Source organism: Oncorhynchus nerka, linkage group LG5, assembly GCF_034236695.1.
Source record: "Oncorhynchus nerka isolate Pitt River linkage group LG5, Oner_Uvic_2.0, whole genome shotgun sequence".
NCBI lineage: Eukaryota > Metazoa > Chordata > Actinopteri > Salmoniformes > Salmonidae > Oncorhynchus > Oncorhynchus nerka.
Genome location: NC_088400.1, coordinates 24,092,638 through 24,111,884, shown reverse-complemented (window position 1 = coordinate 24,111,884; position 19,247 = coordinate 24,092,638). Strand labels below are relative to the sequence as shown.

Below are 19,247 nucleotides of genomic sequence, written 5' to 3'. Positions count from 1 at the left end.
TAGCTTTAAGCACCAACTGTCAGAGCATCTTACAGATTACTGCACCTGTACATAGCCCACCTATAATTTAGCCCAAACAACTACCTCTTTCCCAACTGTATTTAATTTATTTATTTATTTTGCTCCTTTGCACCCCATTATTTTTATTTCTACTTTGCACATTCTTCCATTGCAAAACTACCATTCCAGTGTTTTACTTGCTATATTGTATTTACTTTGCCACCATGGCCTTTTTTGCCTTTACCTCCCTTCTCACCTAATTTGCTCACATTGTATATAGACTTGTTTTTTTTACTGTATTATTGACTGTATGTTTGTTTTACTCCATGTGTAACTCTGTGTCGTTGTATGTGTCGAACTGCTTTGCTTTATCTTGGCCAGGTCGCAATTGTAAATGAGAACTTGTTCTCAACTTGCTTACCTGGTTAAATAAAGGTGAAATAAAAAAAATAAAAAATCAACAGCTGCTTCTGGTATGGATACTACATGGCATGCATTGGTCTTCCTTTAGCCTTAGAAACCAAAGCTATTTTGACTCCACACCCAAACAGACCGTGTTATTCAAATGTATTCAAATAAAGAGGCCATACAATAACCACTTCAATACATATTTAATAGTCAAATACAAGACAACATACAACAAATAAAAAAACGGTCCCTTTCCTCATTGTCATAACAATGGCACTTGCAGTGAACTGGTGCGTTCACTTCCTTCCTTTGAAATATCTAGACATGGAGGCTATGGGTACCTGCATTTAACAACATTTATTGCAATGGCTGCTTCAGATCAAAGATCCCAGTCCCTCCTTTTACAACCTTACCCACCACTATGCAAGCTGAGGGAGAGACCAACTTATCATGGGAGCCTGTTGAGAGAGCAAAGATCAGACACCTCGTTAAACCAACAACTGATGAGGGGCAGACCATGTATTGCTCTATTTATTTTACGATGTATTACGTCTCCTGTTGTATTATGTGTACAGCCTACAGATGTTTTGTGTAATAATGCCTACCCAACATAGTGGCCTGCTTCAGGAACTTGTAGCTCGTCTCGAAGGTCATCTGTTGCAGTGGAGAGGAGTTGGACTGAATGGCGAAGCGGTTGAGAGGTTTGTACACGCCCTCAAAACACATGTAGTCTGCCACCAAGGATAAATGCCTGGGGTCCACCTCAATACCTGAAAAGGAGAGCAGAGAGACAGAGAGGAGATCACACAGCTCTCCAGAACCTGTTGTTGGGAAATGAGTAGATAGCTAAACAAGTTGTGAGCCTGTTTGTACCGTAGACAGCGAAGACATCTTTAATTTCCTTCTCAATGACTCTCAGGGCCACCTCAATGCCGTACGTGTTTGCCATGGCGTGGACCTCATTGGAGTACAGCCGATTCACATCAAGAATCTGAGATTAAAACAGCACAGCATAGAATGTATAAACAAAGATACCCACATTAAGAAATTATGTTTTTACTGTACAAGTACTCTATACATGTGAAAGTTTGTGGATTTACTTCACTGTGGTTAAACAGCTCGTGCATGTTGATGCCCTCAGTTTTGAGCTCCAGCTCCTTGGAGCCATCTTTCTTAGTGACCTCACTGAGCAGACATCTGGTGATGCCCTTGGTCTCCATCACCACTGCATTTTGGGCCACGGCCACCACCAGCGACGTTAGGTCAAAGTGCACCTTGCTGACAGGCAGGATGAGCGTAACCTGACAAACAGAGAAATGCAAAAACTCCACTCAATCCACATTCAAAACATTTATATTCAAGTCAAGTACTTGGTTTCGTGAGAAACAATGCGGACCATCAATGAGGCAACCATTGGCTGAAATAAGTATTTTAGTATCTTAAAACCAGAAAGTAATATTCCAAAATCAGACAGAAGGGCACAGACTGGGGGTACATACCTCACACCAGAGACCCTGCTGGCTGTCATAGGAATAGCCCTCGATGCTGGAACTAGTTTCCAGCACAGTGTTGACCCTCATGCTGTCCTGTGTGTGTGTGCTTTTCTGCTTCGACCTCTTCCTTGCCCCAGCACCACCAGGCTCTTCAGTGGCCAGGTCACCGGGCACCTCATCAGGCACCTCTTCAGAGTTCTCCTCTGCCTGCTCCTCTTTTTCCTCCACCAGGTCCTCTCCCTCAGCATCCTCTCCCTCCTCACTCTCATAATCCACTTCTTCCTCCTGATTCTCTCTCCTTTTCGCATCCGAGGCGTCAGCGTCTCCCTCATTCCCCACATCGTCCACAATCATGCTCTCCTCCTCCCCATCCCCTTCTCCACTCTCCTACAACAAAGAAATGACTTAAACAAATTAAGATTGGGACAAAAGTAGCATAAGTCTACATTTAAGAACAATGGTCACTTTGGTAAAGATTAAGTCCAGGCTTTAAAGCCAAATGTAAAGTTATGGCTGAAAGGAACAGATGAATAGGGAAAAGTCCATGCTTGTTTAACACACCTGTCTAGCTGAGGAGTCGCCTACATCCTGGTCATTATCTCGTACTGTAGCCTTGCGTGTTTCCACTGCGTTGATAGAGGCCAGCTTGGTATTGCGCTTCTTAATGGCCTCCAGTAGTAGGCGGAAGAATCTGGAAAAGACAAGGTAGCAAAGAATGCCTTACATTGGTTCAGACCGACAACACGGAAGTACATTTGTCGGACTCGTAACCGTGATCTGATTCTCACACACACACACACACACACACGGGTTGTGTTGGCAAGAGAATGTGTGGGCCCAGCACTGGTTATAATAGCTCACCTGTTCTCCATGTAGTAGAGGATCTGATGGGGAGTCAGCATCTTGTCTTCCTGGTAGCGCTCTGGGGAAAGAAAGCGGAAGATGATCTTGAAGACGCGGTCCTTCTGTTGTTTGTTCTTCACCCGGAGTGTCTCCAGGACATCCACTTTGTGCAACACCTTTGAACAACAATGGACAGAATAATGACTCTCACTCACAATTCATTGAAACACAAGAATGGGTTGATAACCAAAATGTAATATATTTCTGTGGTAGTAACGATTGAATTACTTTGGGATGTAATGGTTCATAAACAGTAAGTAAATAGAGCCAATATAATAACCTCAGCTAGACACACGCGAGTCAGCTTCTTCCTTAGTGTCTTCACCCGCTTGATGGCTTTTTTACTGTTTAACACAGGAATACTCATCATCGGAGTCTTGATGCTGGAACTGGCAATCATCAATATTTCTCTAAGCCTGTGGGTGAAGGAGAAAATATTCAGCCACTAATGTCCAGAGTTTGTACATTTTATTCTGGCAAAGATTCATTGCACCGTTATATTCCAGTGGAGACCATACTGTACCTTGGGATACCGAGGGTAACGTTCATCTCCCCCCTGCCGGCAAAATGGAAAGTGTTGAGGGTCATCTGGGTGGAGGGCTCTCCGATGCTCTGAGCAGCCAGCAGACCCACCGCCTCCCCTGGGTCACACAGGGCTCGCTGCCACTTCAGCTGCAGCAGATGCTTTAGTCTGCATAGACAGAGTGGAGACCATGACATAACCTAAGCACTCAGTAAAAAATACAGTAGCTACAATGGCTTCTAAAATTATGTACAACAGCCCAATCTTAGTTTCTACACCTAAAGTTTGTCATTTTTAGAAGACGTATTATTCTTTATTTTACCTTTATTTAACTTGGCAAGTCAGTTAAGAACAAATTCTTATTTACAGTGATGGCCTAAGACCAGTGGGTTAACTGCCTTGTTCAGGAGCAGAACGATCTAGCAACCTTTCGGTTACTGGCCCAACTCTCTAACCTCTCTAACCTGCCGCCCCTCTAAAATGTCCATTTACGTAAATGTCCATTTAGGTAAATACTATATGCAATATAGACGATCTGGATTGAAATCTCACCTTTGTGCATCAAGGTTCTTCGAGCTTCCCTCAGGTAACTGCTTGACTTGGATGTCCTTTAGATAGGACTCCACAATGCTTTCAAACGTCTCTGACACTGACCCAAATGAGATGTCAGGCCTGAACAGGCTCAGGCAGGGCTCAGGACAGTGTGAAGTCTTCTTCAGGTACTTAGATCTGCTGTCCTGGTCTAGAGAACTCCATCTATCCACCAACTAAGAAACATGGGAAGGTAACATATTAGAATGTTTAACAAAACAGCAAACTACCAGAGTTTGATATGATACATTGAAAAAGTAGAACGACAAATAATACATCCCAAAAAACTGGTATATAGTTGTAGAGGGATATTTCATCTGATAACATTGCGGGGTTGCAGCAGTGGGACAACACATTACCTTCAGAGTGGCAGTATCCCTGCCATTGGCCAGGTTCTCTAGAGCCTGGCGCTCTGCCTTCTTCAGTTTCTTCTGGGAGAAGAGCAGGAAGGCCCCCTCCCTGGGAGAAAGATGCTCCCTCTTGGCTTTCCACTTCCTGATGGCTTTGAAATGGTTGGTGGCAGCCTGAGGGTCCAGTTTGGCCAGGACCTCATCCAAGCACTTGGACTTTCTGATGACCTGTGAGTAACAGGAAATTCTAAATGGGTGCTGCAAAAAGTCATCTTTAAAAAAAGAATGGATTCAATGTTTGCCATGCACGGTCTTGAAATAAAGACGTGCTTTCAGTCTCAATAAACACTTTAGAAAACAGGATCAGTTGACTAGAGCAGCGGCAAATCCTACCTCATAGTTGTCCTGTATGAAGGGAAACTGCCTTGGCTGGAGGAACTGTGTCTTGGGGACGTCCAGGCCATCCTCTCCATAGAGAAACTGGACGACGCTGCCATCACTGTCCCTCACAGTCAGGTCATACTGAACCACCAGGCCCTCCAGGTGTTTGATCACACATCTGGAACCACAATGAGTCCGTTCAGAAAGGGGGAAATGTAAATATTGTGTGAATCCCACAGGACTCTGGTCGAAAGCTGTGTACTATATAGGGAATAGGGTGCCATTTGGGACGTAGACATTCAGACTTCTGTAAAAACATTCAGACTTCTGTAAATCCAGCTCACCTCTGAAGGTACCCTGATCGACTGGTCTTAACAGCTGTATCTACCAGACCCTCCCGGCCAGCCATGCAATGGAAGAAAAACTCCTGCAACAATGAATCATGAACATTCAGAAACCTTCAATTATGAAGTGGAACAATAAAACACACAACTTGGGGCAGAGAGAAGTCACGTACCGGGGGCTTGATTCCTGTCAGGAACCTGCCAGACACAAAGCCTCCAGAGCGGGGCGAACTTTCATACGGCTGGAAGCATGGCAGAGATTTCCCAGAAGGCATCAGGGGAGGACGTCGACCCTCCAGCTCAATCTGACCCAGCAGACAGGAGATCTAAAAAAACAAAAGAAACATACTCATCAAGTTGCGATTGGTACACAGAGACAAAATGCATATCGGTTGTGTGTCTTAATGGTTCGATGTCTGCTTGGTTCCTTAAAGGAGTACCTGCATGGTATTGACAGTGGAGCCTTTAGCCCCAGACTGCACCATCAGCTGGAGGTTGTTCTCAGGGAAGCTGCAGTGGAGACCCAGGGGCATGACCACCTGGCAGTAGAAAATAGCATCAGTCAAAACCGTACAGCAGTTAACAGTGTTTTCTGCTACCAGGACCTCCTATCAACTTTCCTATCAAAGTCCATTAGAAATATATGCAGAAACTTTAATCCAAAGCGACTTATAGTGATGTGTGCATACATTTTTTACGTATGGGTGGCCTCTGGAATCGAATCCACTATCCTGGCATTGGAAGAACCATGCTCTACCAACCGTGCTACAGAGGACCACTAAGGAATATATTCTTCTTTACAGTGATAGCCTGACATTCACACGCAAACAGATGATGACTACCATCTGATGGTAACCTCTTCACAAAACTGAAGGATGAGCAAATCAAACAATGCAAACTCCCATGTAGCTCACCTTGTTGATGTCGTTGTTGACCTGATTGGCCACCTCCTTAAACTTGAGGTCCACCATGTTGAAGTCTCTCTGGTCTGGGTTGAGGTGGGCGTCCTGCCAGCGGCCCCTAGCCTCACTCTCGTCCACGGTGTCAGGCAGGTTAAAGGCTGCCTGCAAGGCCTGGGTTACACCAGAGCAAACAACTGTTACTGCCACACTAAAGCAGGTCATTAAATGTATTTATTTGTTCCTGGAACATGGATCAACTGATTGATACTGGCATCTTTACCTTAGTCCCACACGTGACAGACTCTTTTATGATCTGCTTTCTCTGTCTGTTGGCTCCTCGTTTCACCAAGATATCCTCCACACCTGAAATGCATTCAATAAATAACTCTTCAATTTTGAGAGAGCCTTGTGATGGATCCATGAGTCTGTTCAGATAGATCTAGAACACCTGTTAGTATGTCCCAAATAGCACCCTATTCCCTATATTGGGCACTACGTTTGTCAAAAGTAGTGGGCTATATAGGGAATAAGGTTGAAGTTGGGATGAAGCCCATGCCTTACCCATAGTGAACCCCCGGTACAGCTGGAGGTAGGCAGTGAAGAGGCGAGCCAGGCAGCTGAGGAGTTTACCGCTGGTCTCTCCTCCATATAGCTCGTAACAGCAGTGGACCAGGCCGTATGCTGAGCTGCCATAGTGGGCCTTGTCCAACACCCCCACTAGCAACTCTCCCTGACGGAAGATCACCTGCAGGATCAGACACAGTTAATGGCAAAGTCTAGGACTAGGGGTGCATTGCACAAAGTTAAAAAAAAATGGTTTAACATACAGCTAATACAAACTATGACACTAATAATAAAATAAATCAAATCAAGGTGGGTACATGTGCAACATTGGTAAGTTGAGTAGTACTTTTAGTGAACAGTCTGACCTGGGAGTCACACATGGTTTCAGGCTTGTAGCCAGGAACATAGCGTGGAGACTCCTTGATCCAGGCCTTACTGGGGATCTTGGCCTTCCCTGTCAGGTTCAGAGGGATGTGGTTTCCTGGGATGACGTTCATCAGTAGTGTAGACACCACCTGAATGACAAAAGAGACCTGTGTTATTACCTGTACAATTATGAATTATGACCTACTAAACCTCTCAACCCATGGGTAGGTCCTTCTGCACCTGTTTCCCAGTCCAGAGAGGGAATGGTTTGAGTATGGCGGGCGGCAGCAGCTTGACTCTGCCGACCTTGTCGGTCAGACCTCGGTAGACCAGCTCAGTGTACTGGTCACGGGAGAAGAAGCAGCCGCGGATGGTCATCCTAGTGCCTGACACCATGTGATCCTGGATCAGACCTGCCAGAGGCTTCCCATCCTGGGGGACATAGACAAGGCAGTGAGGCTGTATAGCAACAGTAGGTGTTGAGGGTGAGAAAACAATAGCTTATCTAGCAAAAAAAAAATACATTTAGTAAGGCTGAGCAATGAGCATTCACCTTGGGCACAAGGTACTGCTGGTCAGTGCTGACAAGTGTGTAGGCCTCAGCCCTGCCCAGTTCACTCTGAGGGAAATGGGCATTCATCTCATCCCCATCAAAGTCAGCGTTGTAGGCCTTACAGTTAGCGTAGTGAAGCCTTAACACTTTCTCCCCTGGCAGGATGCGGGCGCAGTGAGCCTGGATGGACGGCCGATGCAGTGTTGGCTGCCGGTTGAGGAGCAGGACGTCGCCATTCTTGATGTGACGATTCACCTATGAGAATATGAACATTGCTCAATAGATGGCAAATATAATAGAAAGATGAAATGGAAGATTAAAATGTTGCTTCATTAAAGATGATATAACTAGTGGGAAAGTATATGAGATCACAATAAAAAATGAATGAAGGAATCAAGGTTAATAAGGAATCAAGGAACCATTAGATAGGGAGAGGAAACGGCTGGTGTAAGTGGTGTTAGAAAGATAGTCCTTACTATCTTCATGGGCATCATGTGCTGCCCGGTGCAGGGTGTGAGGAGCTGCTTGGCGATGGCCTCTCTCTGGGTGAGGCTAGTACTGCTCAGGATGGTGCGGGAGCCGTCCTCGTTAATGACCATGGAGGCCCCAGGGTGAACATTGGGCCCGTTCAGAACTGCCTGCCTCAGCTCCTTAACATTCCAAGGCGTCACAGGTTGGGGGTAAGTCAGCTTGGTGGCAAACACCTGTAGCAAAACAGATGGAGTTTATCATGCGAGCTCACACAACGCTCCAACTATCAATGGACATGCAGAACGCAGGCAAAGGCAATGACTCTTACCATGGGTACTCCAATCTCATTGGTCCCAATGTACATGTCAGGACAAATAACAGAGCGTGCTGCATAGTCCACACGTTTGCCCATCATGTGCTTCCTGAACAAACCATCCTTCTTCTCTAAGATCTGAAAGAGAAAACAGGGACAGCATGAACAAAAAAAATGTATGGGTTGGAAGATGAAAGTATACTGACATGTTTCACTCCCTTTGGCTAAAAGGCTGCATTTATGGAGCAGGTGGCAAGAGATTTCCATGGGAAAACATACCTGACGAATGCCAGGGTACTTCTCCGTCATCAGTTTGTCCATGTCACTGTCAAAGACTATATTGACGTGACTCTGGAGCCGAATCCAGGTGTTGTAGAGTTTATCTGTGAGTGTGGCACCGGGGATCCCTGCCAGGAAGGCCTGGTCTGTCTGAGAGGGGTCGGCTTCCTGTACCTTTAAATTTAGAGTACAGAGGAATGGCAACACTTTGCACACAATTGGTTAACTTTATTTCATGCAAAAGACCCAGATATATATTTCTAGGAATGTGGAGTCGTGTTTGTGTCTTGAATTAATATAATGTTTACATACCTTACATTACTCATCTCTTATGTATATACTGTACTCTATACCATCTACTGCATCTTGCCATCTTTATGTAATACATGTATCACTAGCCACTTTAAACAATGCCACTTAATATAATGTTTACATAACCTACATTACTCATCTCATATGTATATACTGTACTCGATACCATCTACTGCATCTTGCCTATGCCGTTCTGTACCATCACTTATTCATGTCTTTATGTACATATTCTTCATCCCTTTACACTTGTGTGTATAAGGTAGCTGTTGTGAAATTGTTAGGTTAGATTACTTGTTGGTTATTACTGCATTGTCAGAACTAGAAGCACAATCATTTCGCTACACTCGCATTAACATCTGCTAACCATGTGTATGTGACAAATAAAAATTTGATTTGACTTTACTTTTGTTGTTTTTCCCAAATGTTCTGTATGTTTTTTACATTTCTTAAGACTTAGTGAGGTAAAAGAGAATCAAATCAAAATACAGTACGAGATGACGAACTAATAAAAGGTTAATTTATAGACATACATGGAAAATCAAGTGTGTCACCTTTGACCTTTTCATTCCCTCAAAATAATGTTTAAAGAGCAAATGCGACCCCACTCCATCAGTTCACATACCTCCTCCAGCTGCAACTCCTTTTCCTTCAGCTTCTCTCCAGCTAGAAGTGCTAGGAGCTTCTGGATAACGCCACTGTCCTTCATCACTGCCTGCATGTTAACCGTCTGGCCGTTAGTGAACATCTGGTCTCCCAGACGGTTAATGGGCCGATACCTGGGGAAAACAAGAGGGTTACTCTCATAAGTTACTGGAAAGCTTCACAACTAGGAGGTTTTTGTGATGCAATTCCAGACACCATAACTAACAGAAGCAAACAATGACATTCAAAACAAACCCACAAATTGTAAGGCTGTTCTCTGAGAGATTCCTCACCTGCATGGAGGGACCACCATAAGCTCCAGGAAGAAAAGGTCAGGGTAAAAGCCACTGGGTGAGCTCTCCAACTCCTCCAGTCCAGAGAACAAGCACTTCAGGAAGAAACCTTCTTTATCCCAAAGTTTGGCGATGTGATCCCGTGCCGTGCTAGGGGTCAAGTATCCACGTTTTCCAGCCATCCCATCTTCTGAAAAAGAAGAAGAGACCAAGGGCACTCATTCAAACTTTCCAATTCAGGACAACAGAGTTGCAGAAATGTCAACATCTTTTAGTCCTCTACCATATTACCAATCTTGAAGCAGAAGACTGAATGGTATGCATTACCTTCATCGGGTCCCTTGATGGCACCATCTTTATACATAGCCGCAGGCAAGGTGACAATCAGTTTGCTGTTGTGCTCCCTGCGCACTTGTGATCGGCCACTCCTATTTGGGAATAGTAAAAATCAGTGTGAAGCTTCACACAGGGGACAGAATTGCTATGAAATAAATGGTAATTGGCCAGAATGGTATATACTTACTTGCAGTGAGGGCATTTCCTGGAGTTCATTTGGACCCTCCAGAAGAGTGTTATAAGCTTGTTCTTCTTCTCACAGATATGCTTGATCTGAGAACACAAAGCATTACATTTCATCACATTGGCCTGAATTGTGATGTTCAGTTTCTATGACACATTCACAATCAGCTCTTACTGGTGAGCTGTGATCGTCGCCTGTCTTCCGTTTGTTGACATGAGCACAGTAGTCCTCTAACACCACCTGGATCTCAACCCCAGAAGCTTGGGCATTGCCTTCCAGGAACTGCAACAGAGATAGGGTCAAAACCAGTTGTGTGAGTGATTAAAACTCAGAACTTGGATGAATTTTATGAATCAAACACTATCAAATCAAAAGACATGCATACATTACCAGAAACAGGAGTGTGATTTCAGAGACATCATTATTTTTTAATATTACCACTCCTGTCTGTGTGATGCTCACCTGGTTCAGCACATGCTCCAGCTCATAGACCTCCTGTAGAGCTCCCACATCCAGCAGCTTCAGCTGGTTCAGCAGGAGATGGATCGCTGCTCTGGGGCAGGACAGCATGTGGCAGTTCAGACATGACCCTCGGATCAGCAGGTACAGTTTCTGGTGCCAGAGTAGAAGTGAGAGAGGGTATTACTTTAAAAGAAGACTACCACACTGTAACTTGTAGCCTATCAACTGTGTTTTGGATTGTGTAGCAGTTTATCTGGAAACAGGCCATGTACTTGTAATAACTACTGGGATAAGCGTGTTCAATGTTGTTCACTTACATCAAAGAAGAGTGGGTTGTATACGGGTAAGGGTAGCTCGATGTGCCCAAGGTGCCCAGGGCAGTTGTTGAAGTCTTGCATACAGGTGGAGCACACCTCTTTGGAATCAGCTGGGCCCAATGACAGGTCATAGAGGCCATTGGGGGCAACATTACCAACATTATCCAGGAATCTGAAGTTGGTGATGTTCTTGACACTCAACTTTCTGTGGAGAAATGGGAACATGACATGATAACGCTACGATGACTGAATGCAATATTTTATCAGTTAACTAGTAGCATAATATCAATAGTAGCAGTACCACAAACGGACAGTCCAAGAACAGTGAACACTAACCAGTTATTAACTATAGTTAGCTAGTCCAACACACTCCAATCCAAACGCAAAAGTCAAGCAGGGGCATGTTATTATGGCTTCAGAGCATATGCACTCATAACAACTTGTATTCTTACCTTATTTCTTCTGCAGTGTACATTCCAAATGTCATTCCCTCCAGTCGCCTCCATGGTACTTCTTTCCCAAAAAGCATACTTTAGAAATTCCAAGTCAATTGTTTCTATGAATGTATGCGTTTCTTACTTGAACTGGGTAAAATCCACATGCGCTACGAATTTACAATTCTCCAACACGTGGGATATTCCTCTTCATGGACGGTACCATTAAGAGATAGGCGTGAAAAGAAAGCACGTATTCTCATTCAACTGAAAATGTGAATACATAACCGGTTAATTGATATGAGTAATTACAAAATATGTATTGTGTCATTCACCATAGCCAAAGCTACCTAATCAATCACATAATACTATCCGTTGGTGGGTGTTACTGCAGCTCCCCCCTATGAACACTTAAATCGTAATTCCTTACCATGAGCCTCCGGGGTTGTTTCCAAAATGGCGGCCCCCGGTAAACACGTAGGGCATTACATTTACAAGAATGGTCGCTTTCTTCTAAGTAATTTTGAACAATTCTGTTTTCGGAGGTAAGTTTTACTTTACGCTGGCATTGCTGTGACAGCTGTTAATGTATTGGTTGTGTGTTTGTTCCGGTGACTGACAAGACAGATCATTATAATTTGCTTTGTCACTGACATGAGGTCACATAAGTAACTGCTAGCTTGCTGTCAATGCACAACCGAACTATTTTCATGAACCTAATTCTAAATGTGTTTATATGATTGATTAATGCATCATTAATTTCAGGAACTTTGGATGGAGTGTAGTCGTTTGTCAACAAAATGCATCAACTGAAAGAGGTACATTTAAATCCAATGAATGGCACCCAGTAAAGTATCTCAAGCACAAAGAGCCAGACCAGGATAATGTACTTCATAGATGGTGTTAATTGTAGAATCCTTCTTTTTCTAAATATATTACAGAGTCTGCAGAGGCAATTGTCATTCCCAAAAAGAAAACGTGGTATGTTGTATTCAATTTATTTGAAATCACTCAAGACCGAGTTACCAATTTGATATTGTGACGAATAATAACCATTCTTGCTCTGACAGGAACAAATGGGCTGTGCTGCAGGCTCTTGCATCCACCGTCAACAGGGTAAGAAGTCTGCATTGCATTTCCATGTGTATTTTGACAGAAGTAGTAGTAGGCCATGATAGCCTAAACAATGCACAATCATCATTTTCAGGACCCCACTGCACCACATTACATGTTCCAGGATGATCCTTATCTTACTCCAAGGACGTCTGCAGAGTTTGTAAGTAATGGACAGGAGTTATTTGGAACTGTGCTGCTTCTTTTTTACCCAGTTTGCACTGATGTTTTTTTTGTCTTCAATTTTTTTGTCCTCTACAGAAATTATACTCCCTCTCCCAGGAGTCTGGCAGAATGGCAGCTAACCACATTGTCAACAAAAACCCGAAGTTCTTCCAGAAAGACTTTGCTGAACCACATATTCCAGTAAGTTTGGTTCTAGTGTGTTATTTTGAATTAGGAAATCTGCACGATGATAGATAGGTAATTGAGACTGCTGTGTGTATGTCCTACAGTGCTTAATGCCAGAGACCATGGAGTTGTGTATTGAGGAAGTGAGTGAGGCAGCGCTGCTGGAGCGCATCATGCTGAGGAAGGTGAAGGCTGCAGTAGACATGTACGATCAGCTGCTACAGGCAGGTAAGTCACCCACATTTCTATTAATTGTCATGTATTATTTACAGAGTACAATTGACATTGGGGGTGTATTAGGAGGGAGGGGGGGGGGGTTCAATAAGACTGTGATTAGAAATGTTTGTTTGGCAAGTGTCTGCCCGTTCTCTCTATGCAGGCACCACCGTGTCTCCTGATGCTTCTAATGACCTACTGGACCTTATTTGTCTCTATGGAGATCGTGACCCTGTGCAAGATGACAAGCCAGAGGCAGAAGATGTGGTAGGATATTATTTATGTGGCCTCTACTTGTTTATACTTTATTGTTTTGCCCCTTTTTCTCCACAATTTCGTGGTATCCAATTCGTAGTTAGTCTTGTCTCGTCGCTGCAACTCCCGTACGGACTCGGCAGAGGCGAAGGTCGAGAGCCGTGCGTCCTCAAAACCCAACCAAGCCGCACTGCTTCTTGAAACAATGCCCACTTAACCCGGAAGCCAGCCGCACCAATGTGTCGGAGTAAAAACCTGGCGACCGTGTCGGTATGCACTGCGCCCGGTTTGCCACAGGAGTTGCTAGTGCTGGATGGGACAAGGACATCCCTGCCGGCCTAACCCGGACGACGCTGGGCCAATCGTGCACCGCCCCATTGGTCTCCCGGTCGCAGCCGGCTGCGACAGAGCCTGGACTCGAACCCAGAATCTCTAGTGGCATAGCCTTAGACCACTGTGCCACTCGGGAGGCACCGTTGTTTATACTTTATAGCTAGTTCTTCTGTCACAGCTCAGTGTTGTTTACCTCTGGACCTCTGTTGGTTTTCCCTCAGGCCCAGGAGGTGCAGGAGGAGGGCAGGAGGAGGAAAGGGAGGCTGCGGAGAGCCTCCGACTTAGTGAGGATAGTTTGGAGGTGAGTTGTTTGAGTGGCGTTACGTTTAGAGAGAAAACGTTGCAAGTAATGCCTTTATTGACATGCACTATCCTATAAACATATCACCCCGTCATGCAGGGAGAACAACAATGCAGAGAGGATCTTTAACCTTCTTCCAGAACGTGACACACGAGCATACTCGGCTTTGATCAGAGGCATGGTGAAGGTGCGTCAGATGTTGAATTGGACAATGTTTCCTGTACAGTCGGTTTGTTTCTAAGGTGTTTCTGATTACATGTGTGCATTAAATCCCCAGTATGGAGCTCATGTGAAGGCATTCAATACGTACACAGACATGCTGAACAACAGACTGACTGGTGAGTATATTTACAAAGACAACATGCCAAACAATACAACTTTATTGTCCATGCGAACAACTGAATGTATCTTCCTACTCTCATTATTCAACGAGAGAGAGAGAGCGAGAGAAACATTCTCTCTTTGTCTGCCATGATGGATGGCATTTACAATTCTGATTACTGATGATAATACTTGGCGTGTGAATTGGAACATTTCTTGTCGTTACCACTTCCAGCGGATGTCCACACCTTCAATGCTCTGATCTCTGCGGCACCAGAAGTCCGGGAGAGGTACACTGAGAAATGGGACCTGATTGTTGTAAGTGTATAGGAAGCAACTTACACTGTTGAACCTTTTCCTGTTGTCTAAGGACTGCCCTGTTTTTATGTCAATCTCATATCTTTCTCCTTTTTTTTTCTTCTCCTCCTTCCTGGGTTCTTAGGACTTACTAAATCAGATGAATGAGCAGAAGGTGAAGCCCAATCTGCTGACGTTTAATGCTTTGCTGAAGGCCCTTCGTCGCTGTGGCAACTTAGCCAGGGCTCAGTCTCTGCACACGCTCAGTGAGATGAAGGCTATGGGCATTGGTGAGTAGGAAAATGCATCACTGACCAGTAACACTCCTGAAGGAAATGAATGTCAGTATATGTGACTTATAGCAGTGTCCTAACAGATGATTTATTTTCTTTTAGCACCCAGTTTGGCTTCTTTTGACCATGTTCTGGGCATTTTCTACAAAGCAGGTGAATACATTTACATTTAAGTCATTTAGCAGACGCTCTTATCCAGAGCGACTTACAAATACCTACAGTACCAGTCAAAAGTTTGGACACTTATTCATTCAAGGGTTATTATTTGTAGAATAATAGTGAAGACATCACAACTATGAAATAACACATATGGAATCATGTGGTAACCACAAAAGTTTTAAACAAATCAAAACATATTTTAGATTCTTCAAAGTAGCCACCCTTTGCCTTGACAGCTTTGCACACTTTTGGCATTCTCTCAACCAGCTTCATGAGGAATGCTTTTCCAACAGTCTTGAAGGAGTTCCCACGTATGCTGAGCACTTGTTGGTTGCTTTTCCTTCTCTCTGTGATCCAACTCATCCCTAACCATCTAAATTGGGTTGTGGTCAGGTGATTGTGGAGGCCGGGTCATCGGATGCAGCACTCCATCAGTCTCCTTGGTCATATAGCCCTTACACAGCCTGGAGGTGTGTTTTGAGTCATTATCCTGTTGAAAAACAAATGATAGTCCCACTAAGTGCAAACCAGATGGGATGGTGTATCGCTGCAGAATACTGGGGTAGCTATGCTGGTTAAATATGCCTTGAATTCTGAATAAATCACAGACAGTGTCACCAGCAAAGCACCATCACACCACTTCCTCAATGCTTCACGGGAACCACACGTGCAGAGATCATCCGATCACCTACTCTGCGTCTCACAAAGACACAACGGTTGGAACCAAAAATCTCAGATTTGGATTCATCAGACCACATAATAGATTTCCACCAGTCTTATGTCCATTGCTCATGCTTTTTTGCCCAAGCAAGTCTCTTCTTACAGGTGTCCTTCAGTAGTGGTTTCTTTGCAGCAATTCGACCATGAAGGCCTGATTCACGCAGTCTCCCCTGAACAGTTAATGTTGATGGGTCTGTTACTTGAACTCTGTGAAGCATTTTATTTGGGCTGCAATCAGAAGTTCTTGAAATGTCCATATTGATTGACTTATTTGAGCTCTTGCCATAATATGGACTTGATATTTTACCAAGTAGGGCTATCTTCTGTATACCACCCCTACCTTGTCACAACACAACTGATTGGCTCAAATGCATTAACTTTTAACAAGGCACACCTGTTAATTGAAATGCATTCCCGGTGACTATCTCATGAAGCTGGTTGAGAGAATGCCAAGATGCAAAGCTGTCATCATGGCAAGGGGTGGCTACTTTGAATAATCTCATAAAATATATTTTGGTTTGTTTAACACATGATTCCATATGTGTTATTTCATAGTTTTGATGTCTTCACTATTATTCTAGAATGTAGAAATAGTATAAAGAAAATCCTTGAATGAGTAGGTATTGTAGATATTTTGTCTTGATTTCTATTAAACAGTTTCTTGATTGGTTTGAGGTGATATGTTAGGGGGAGAGTGGTTCCATGTTTCTGTTACTATCTTTTTCTCTCGGTCCTGTCTAGTGTCTCCTTCCCAAGGGCAGACTGATATCCTACAGGAAGTGATGACTGAGGTGGCAGGAAGGACATTCGTTGCTCAGGATCCAGATGATGGTATGCCTGTAGCATTTCGATCTTAAAGGCTGATAGTAGAGGTCCATATATCAATAACTTAATTGACCAAGTGATTCATGCCATTTTGAATGTAGCTTTGACTTTATTTTCCCTCCCAGTAAACTTTTTCTCCAGTGCCATGAGAATTGTAAGTATTCTAGAATACATCTATATATGTTTTTGAATATTTTAGTGTGTTTGTGGTGACTGTTTAAGACCTGATGTCTCTGTTCCCAGTGTCTGGATACCAAGGACATTGAGGCAGCGTACAAGGTGCATGACCTGCTCAGTGTGGGAGAGAACTGGAGGATGCTGGGAGATTCCTTCCAACAGAGTATCTATTAGTGAGTAAACCTTCTAAAAAAGGCTTGCAAATTCACATCGGAGAGTAGCATTTCTTCACCTTATTTCTGGTGGTTTTGCGCCAATAGACTGTCACCTCTGACCTCTTGTTTGTTCAGTGGCAGAATGTTCAACCTGCTCTGCATGATGGAACACATAGATGTGGTGCTGAAGTGGTACAAAGAACTGATTCCTTCTGTAAGCACTGACATGGCAACATTGACATGTACATTTTATTCATACTCTCACATTCATTCTAAGACTAATGTTCTGAACTTTTTTGGTCCATAGCTCTATTACCCCAATCCACAAGGAATGAGAGATCTGCTCCAGGCACTGGACACTGATAACAGATTGGACATGATCCCACAGATATGGAAAGGTGGGTTGGAAGTGATTGTGCTGCCTGATTCATTAACTAGGTTTCCATCCAATTGGTAACAGATTTTCATGCAAATATTCCAGAATCTGCATAAAGAACATTTTCCCACCAGTGGTATGTTTCCACCAAATGGACTAAAAATCAGTTTGTGATAACGTAGAGCAAACAAAATATACATTTTCACGTACCGAATAAAAGTTCAACGTGTTTCAATCGCATGATCAACTCTACCAATACTTTTGTCACCACTGTTGCGTTACATAGCAAATGTGCTCTACCCAACGGCTCGTTGATAGTGCGGATAGGCTGGTCTACATGAGATTATTTACATTTCTCAAACAGCAGTCAAGCATCATGTCACCAGAATAGGACCCTCAATATTTTTTGGAAAGGAGCATCAAGATCACACTGCACTTTCAGCACCCTGTGAAGTTCATCATTTACGTCATCGGTAGCCTAATAAACTGCATGGTTTCCATAGTCGTAGTGGGAGGACCACACACCATGTCATCGTGTGCCTCCAAATTTACTTAGATATGTTATTCTATCAATATTTGCACAAAGCTGTTTCCACTGGCATTTCTTGCATAATTAATTTGAACTGAGAAAGACCACAATTGTCTTCATTAAATTACGCTGAAACTTCTTGTTGCTGTCGTGATTAAAAATATACGATATGACTTCACTCAAATACTGTGGATGGAAACATGTTTATAGTAGAGGAATGAAAAATACAAAACAATAACCAACATGTGGATTGTCTGACATAAGCCGTTTGGTTTCCCCCCCCACCCCACTCCAGACATCCGACGGATGGGGCATGACAACAAGTCCGATTTAGTGGATGAGCTGCTGTCACTCATGGCCAGGGACAAGCACAGCCCTGAGGTGAGGCATGGAGAGACAGACACCTAGCTAGAAAATAAACTATTTACAGTAAAGTAAATGGTAGTCGTCTGTTCTACATTCTGACTGATCTATTGGGATTCATGCAGATCCAGGAGTCTTTTGCAGTGTGTGCGCTGGATGTTAAGAGCCTGTATGAGCAGGGGCAAGGAGCCAGGATGGCTCTGGAGTGGACAGCCACTGCCATGACCAACATAACCTCTGTCCTACTGGCAGCCCAGAAGAAGCAGCAGGCATGGTGAGTAGACCTGGACACAGAAGCCACAGAGTACTTAAGTTGGAGCCAATTGACATTAAGTATGTTAATCCTTCTTTTAAATCTAGGGATATGTTGAAGCTCTTCAAGACCAAAAACAGAGTTCCATCGTAAGTCTATTTTACATAGTATTCACTTAGTGTTTACATTATCTAGGCACCCTAGTTCTGACCCATCTATTAACTGTACTCTTGTAGTGAGGAGCTGATGGAGGAGTTCCTGGCCAGCATCAAGAGCAGCAATGACCCCCAGCACGCCATGGAGCTGGTACAGATCTCAGCTAGCTTCTGTCTCCCCAGCACCCCCAAACTGGCTGAGAGGGTACTGCAGGCGTTTGAGCTCTCTGAAGAACAGAAGTATGACTACGTAGTCGATTTTTCATGTGTTAGCAACTCTTTTTGGCACCAGATGTCTTATGTCCTTGTTCCCTTTCCCATGTAGGACTATTCTGTCCGAGCTGGAGGTCTCAACTGAAGTCAGCGAGTGATGTGAAGTCTAATACAGAATCCAGGACTTAATCTACAGGTTGAGCCAAACCTGACGTCAATACCATTCTGAATGGCCACACTAGAGGTTGAAATGCAAAATATGAATTGAACAGTAACATTTGTAGCCAACACCAGTACTACAATTAATTCATTGTAAATGCAGAGACTGTGCTTTTGAAGCTAAGCCATTAGCTACAAAGTGTATGTGAAAATTGTGATTGTGTACAACAGACCACAGATTAATAAATATGTACCAACTCAC

General features: G+C 43.7%; 2 protein-coding genes across 4 annotated transcripts; one reads left to right on the top strand and one right to left on the bottom strand.

The window, feature by feature from the left end:
* Positions 1-596: 596 nt before the first annotated feature.
* polr1a (RNA polymerase I subunit A) lies at positions 597-11,814 on the bottom strand. 2 transcript variants are annotated; one of them, XM_029659431.2, is made up of 32 exons: positions 11,440-11,814; positions 10,988-11,192; positions 10,671-10,820; positions 10,383-10,490; positions 10,212-10,297; positions 10,016-10,116; positions 9,689-9,878; positions 9,376-9,529; positions 8,442-8,615; positions 8,178-8,300; positions 7,855-8,082; positions 7,379-7,633; positions 7,066-7,257; positions 6,825-6,974; positions 6,457-6,640; positions 6,176-6,258; positions 5,908-6,066; positions 5,434-5,532; positions 5,167-5,319; positions 4,994-5,076; positions 4,662-4,827; positions 4,278-4,496; positions 3,880-4,094; positions 3,328-3,495; positions 3,085-3,220; positions 2,763-2,920; positions 2,463-2,592; positions 1,908-2,288; positions 1,509-1,709; positions 1,282-1,399; positions 1,014-1,178; positions 597-866 (listed from the first exon to the last, which is right to left on the bottom strand). In XM_029659431.2, the coding sequence occupies exons 1-32, from the start codon at positions 11,514-11,516 to the stop codon at positions 766-768; spliced, it is 5,112 nt and encodes a 1,703-aa protein (XP_029515291.1). In that variant the 5' UTR covers positions 11,517-11,814; the 3' UTR covers positions 597-765. The 2 variants fall into 2 exon arrangements, with proteins under 2 accessions (XP_029515291.1, XP_029515292.1); XM_029659432.2 differs by having other exon boundaries at positions 9,689-9,875.
* A 44-nt stretch (positions 11,815-11,858) lies between these two features.
* On the top strand, positions 11,859-19,246 carry ptcd3 (pentatricopeptide repeat domain 3). Of its 2 annotated transcripts, none has more exons than XM_029659437.2 (24): positions 11,859-11,966; positions 12,187-12,239; positions 12,363-12,402; positions 12,492-12,537; positions 12,629-12,697; positions 12,796-12,900; positions 12,990-13,113; positions 13,265-13,368; positions 13,911-13,990; positions 14,090-14,177; positions 14,268-14,328; positions 14,547-14,629; positions 14,754-14,898; positions 15,004-15,054; positions 16,522-16,611; positions 16,731-16,759; positions 16,849-16,955; positions 17,073-17,151; positions 17,245-17,335; positions 18,138-18,223; positions 18,331-18,479; positions 18,566-18,607; positions 18,695-18,853; positions 18,939-19,246. In XM_029659437.2, the coding sequence occupies exons 1-24, from the start codon at positions 11,878-11,880 to the stop codon at positions 18,982-18,984; spliced, it is 2,016 nt and encodes a 671-aa protein (XP_029515297.2). In that variant the 5' UTR covers positions 11,859-11,877; the 3' UTR covers positions 18,985-19,246. The 2 variants fall into 2 exon arrangements, with proteins under 2 accessions (XP_029515297.2, XP_064874554.1); XM_065018482.1 differs by having other exon boundaries at positions 13,241-13,368.
* The last annotated feature ends 1 nt before the right edge of the window (position 19,247 follows it).